The sequence below is a fragment of the Cibotium barometz genome, chromosome 41 (assembly GCF_041138505.1).
Source record: "Cibotium barometz isolate CiBa-2024 chromosome 41, ASM4113850v1, whole genome shotgun sequence".
In the NCBI taxonomy this organism is placed as follows: Eukaryota; Viridiplantae; Streptophyta; class Polypodiopsida; order Cyatheales; family Cibotiaceae; genus Cibotium; species Cibotium barometz.
The window spans coordinates 45755415-45759472 of NC_141086.1; the positions used below are offsets into that span (position 1 = coordinate 45755415).

General features: G+C 39.5%; 1 protein-coding gene across 1 annotated transcript; it reads left to right on the forward strand.

The window, feature by feature from the left end:
- The first annotated feature begins 1030 nt into the window (after window positions 1-1030).
- LOC147614999 (large ribosomal subunit protein eL43z) lies at window positions 1031-3044 on the forward strand. Its single transcript, XM_086780277.1, has 5 exons — window positions 1031-1179; window positions 1292-1331; window positions 1414-1502; window positions 2459-2541; window positions 2745-3044. Exons 1-5 carry the CDS (start codon window positions 1177-1179, stop codon window positions 2806-2808), a joined length of 279 nt encoding a protein of 92 aa, XP_086636403.1. The 5' UTR covers window positions 1031-1176; the 3' UTR covers window positions 2809-3044.
- The last annotated feature ends 1014 nt before the right edge of the window (window positions 3045-4058 follow it).

A 4058-nucleotide genomic window follows, 5' to 3' on the forward strand; every position in this document is an offset into this window, starting at 1 on the left:
AATCTCCCATGCTTTTCTTCTCCTCGCATCACGAGTCATTTCCACAATCTTAGCAAATTCTTTTTTATGGGATGCAAGTGAAGGGTTGATATTTGAGGGAAAGTTTGAAAGCACATATCTAGAGCTCCTCAACACATTTTTGGAAGCTTTTTTTTTTTGGGGGGGGTTAGATTAAGGATCAAGTCTAGAAGATTACAAGGTGTTGAGTTAAAAATGCACATTTAAATTCATAATTTGAAAGAGGGATTTTGGATTTTTCCTTCATTTAAGATTTTGGGCTAAAACCTAGCATTTGATTGATTTGGAAATCATAAGCGAAGATTGAAAGGATTTCTCTTTATGTGATATATTTTTGGGACAGAGTTTTGAGCTGTTATATCTATTGGTTCATATGTCTAGAGTGAGTGAGTAAATGTTCTATTACGTGGGATGCCACTATTATGGGTAACATCATTTTAACATTGGCTTTTACAAATTAATGGTATACTTAGTATCACTCTATTGTGGCGAAGAGACAAATTAATGGTATACTTAGTATCTCTCTATTGTGGCGAAGAGACAACTGCATGGTGCTTCTATGACGTTGGAAGAATCATCTCTCTCTCTCTCTCTCTCACACACACACACACCCAAAAAAAGAAAGCCCACATGCTCCACTGCAATATAAAGCCATCTCACAACTCCATTTAAAGATAACATTTAGCTTTTCACACCTTAGGACATTTGAAACACTATGATACATTTATATGCTTGCTACTTTCTTCACTTTGCGGGAGCATATTCAAATCTATTGAGTCATTTACATGGAGCAGAGGCGATCCATTTTGGATTCATGAGCGAGAGTTTCAGCACCTTTTAGCGAGCATAACTTCGAGTTGCCTCAGTGAACAAAAATTGAATCTGCGAAGTCACACTTGGGACTTCAACCCTTTAACCAACCGAGTTTGCCTTGGTGAGTAGTTTTAAACCCTTATTTTATGAGCATAAATCTGGTTCATGCTAATGACCAGTGTGTGAAAAACTTCATGGGACACCTTTAAGGAAAAAGCCCTATGGTGCCAAAGTTCGTGTGCGAACGTGCCCTCCTTGAAGACCGAAAACCCTAATCTGAACCCCCTCTTGCGCGCTCTCTCTCTTTCTCTCTCTCTCCTTGCGAGAGCACCTCCGGCAGCAGCAATGGTGGGTTCTTTCTCTGTCTCTGTCTCTGTTTATCAGTATTTTTGCTTATTCAAGTGTAGTTTCCTGTTTGAGATCCGTATGAACCCTCTCTTTCTTATTGATTTTGGCGCAGACGAAGAGAACGAAGAAGGCCGGAATCGTTGGAAAATACGGTATGCTGCTCTCTTCTCTCTGTGCGTGTGTGTGTACCATACAGGCTATGGTGCTCAAGCTCTTTGTTTTGCGTGTTGTCAGGCACCCGTTACGGTGCCAGCTTGAGGAAGCAGATCAAGAAGATGGAGGTCAGCCAGCACGCCAAATACTTCTGTGAGTTTTGTGGGAAGGTAACGGCGCACCATTCTAGGGTTTAGCTTTTGTGAGGCTTACAGTTTCTCTGAGTTTATTTGTTCAGAATCGCTTTTTTCCATATCCGTGCCCAAGATGTGGGGTTAGGGTTTCTGTTTCTGAGATGCGGGGCCAGGTCCCCTGTGCCAGTTCTTAAAGGTTGGGCTGGGTTAGGGTCCAGGGTGTCCAAGTAGGTTTCGGAGGGTGCATTTAATCGTGCACGCTCAGTCTGGATTTGACTCCAGATTTTGGTTTAAGGCCATGTGTAGTTTTACAGTAACGGAATTTGTGGTTTTAGGTGGCGAGGGTTTTATTAAGGTGTTGTAAGCTTTATCAGCAAGTATTTTGGCTTCTTTACCCTCTTGTTAGCATCAAGATCTCCATGGATTTTGCTAGAGATGGAATAATGAGAAATTACTTGTCTGAACTTTTATCCTGTTGGTCCTATGTTTGTTATCTGCAACATTTGCACATATGGGATGCCGAGCATGGTTGCATGACAACTTTTGTATACATATGAAAACACATTTTTGCATTTTTTATGATGTTTCTTCACGTTTTCATGATGTTTTTCCTGCACTGAACACCACAGTTTTAAACCTTTGTCTACTTGACTAAATGTTTACAAATGCATGTTGGCAAACCATCTTTGTACTTCAATCAAAAAGATTGAGCTCATTTGAGGTATGCATTTGCTGGTGCGGCCTATTTTTTATGGCATGGTGCTGCATTTTCAACTGTGTACGTATAAATAAAACCAATTTTGACATGGCAGTATCTTCCAGTTGCGTTCACAAAAAAGGCATTTCCATGTGTTTGCCCTTTCTGCCATTGTGCTTACGAATTTGCATTTTGATAACCTGAAGACTGAGTGCCTTGGAAGGAAAGGCCCAATCACATGGCATGTCTGTTTGCTGTAAAAGCTAATCAGCTGCTATTTCTTACAATTGAACAGTATGCAGTAAAGAGGAAAGCTGTAGGGATTTGGTCTTGCAAAGATTGCAATAAGATCAAGGCTGGTGGTGCATACACATTGAAGTAAGTCTTTTGCTTCAATTTTCCAATGCTGTGTCTCCTTTTCAGATTATATTTCTATCCTCTTGGCATTGGTGTGTTTTTCTGAATAGATCTCATATGGTATCGGATATATCACAGGAAATTATCTTTTAACTTGATGTCAGAGCAAAGCTTTGCTGCTGCTATGTAGATTGACTTGGTGTCTTGCTTTCACGTTTTTGCAGCACTGCTAGTGCAGTCACAGTCCGCAGTACTATAAGGCGTTTGAGGGAGCAGACTGAAGGATAAATTTGCAGCTACTTACATTCTTGTAATGGAAAAGCTTGTCTGTCAGAACTGTGCTCCAATGCAGTATTTTACATACTCTTTAAAATTTTGAATTGATGATTGTGTACTGCGATCCATGTCTGGACTTTTATTGCGTTTTGGTGACTCTGGTGTTTGTGTAGAAGCTGCAAGTGAGGTGAGCGAAGAGTAGACAGCTTCTTGCCCAATACTAATTAAATGTGTCGTTTTAACTGTAACTACTTTACTTGATTAGAATGTCAGGTGTGTTGTCTGCCCTTTATTGTGAATGGTGTGTTCCATGACCTGTTTGTCATTTTCAGTTTAGCCAAAAGTAGGTGTCTTTCTCACTTTCACATGTTGTTTTGAGTCACAAACTTGTGCCCTAGATGTTTTGAGTGAACACTTGCTCTCCTTGTGCCAGTGCATGCATGCATGTTTTCATGTAATCAGTTGTATAGAAAGTGAAAAAGCTCTAAGTTTGATGCAAATCTCTTAGATCTACTTAGTGTTATTAGTATTTATATTTGGGCCCATTCAGCGTTATTAGTATTGTGGGTGATCTTTGGATATTAATTGGACAAGGAGATATTAATTCACCGCATGTGGTGGTAGATGGTAGTTCTAAACACACACTACTAGTATGGTTGGTGAGATTATAGTTGATATGCCACATCAGTGATTTATAGGTAGTGTGTCAAACCACTTTACTAGAGATGATTATAGCATGCTAGCTTATATTGTCAGGTTCACACTAAAGACCTTGTATGTTGTATTTAGAAGCTATGCTTTAAAGATCAAGGGTATTATTGAATTCCTTGGGCCTATCAATGTATCGGTGGAAGATGATGATTTGGTGAGTGTATTTTGAAAAATTAGGGAATCAAGAGATAGTTTGCATGCAGGTACACTCTGTAACAGAATGATGCTGCATAGAAAGAAAAAATAGGCACGTTGCAAAAGTTGCACGTCTTGATGGTTGAAAAGAATATGCCATATTATTTTTGGACAGAACCAGTATACATTATTATCATGACACTCACTGCAGTTGTTCATGGTATGACACCTGAATAGAAGTTTACAAGCATAAGACCGAATGTGTCGCACTTAAAGGTGCCTGGATGTATTGCATATGTGTATGTTTCTGATGAAGTTAGTACAAAGTTGGATCGAGAGGTAGAGAAATGCATGTTTATTGGTAACCCTAACACTCATGAGATGCGAGTAAGCAGAGATGTCTTTAACAAGATGAG

What these genes read in the sequence shown, in the direction of transcription:
- LOC147614999 (XM_086780277.1), top strand. An exon ending in CGGAATCGTTGGAAAATACG is followed by an intron (nt 1,332 to 1,413) that starts GTATGCTGCTCT and finishes GCGTGTTGTCAG; the next exon opens with GCACCCGTTACGGTGCCAGC. An exon ending in TCTGTGAGTTTTGTGGGAAG is followed by an intron (nt 1,503 to 2,458) that starts GTAACGGCGCAC and finishes ACAATTGAACAG; the next exon opens with TATGCAGTAAAGAGGAAAGC.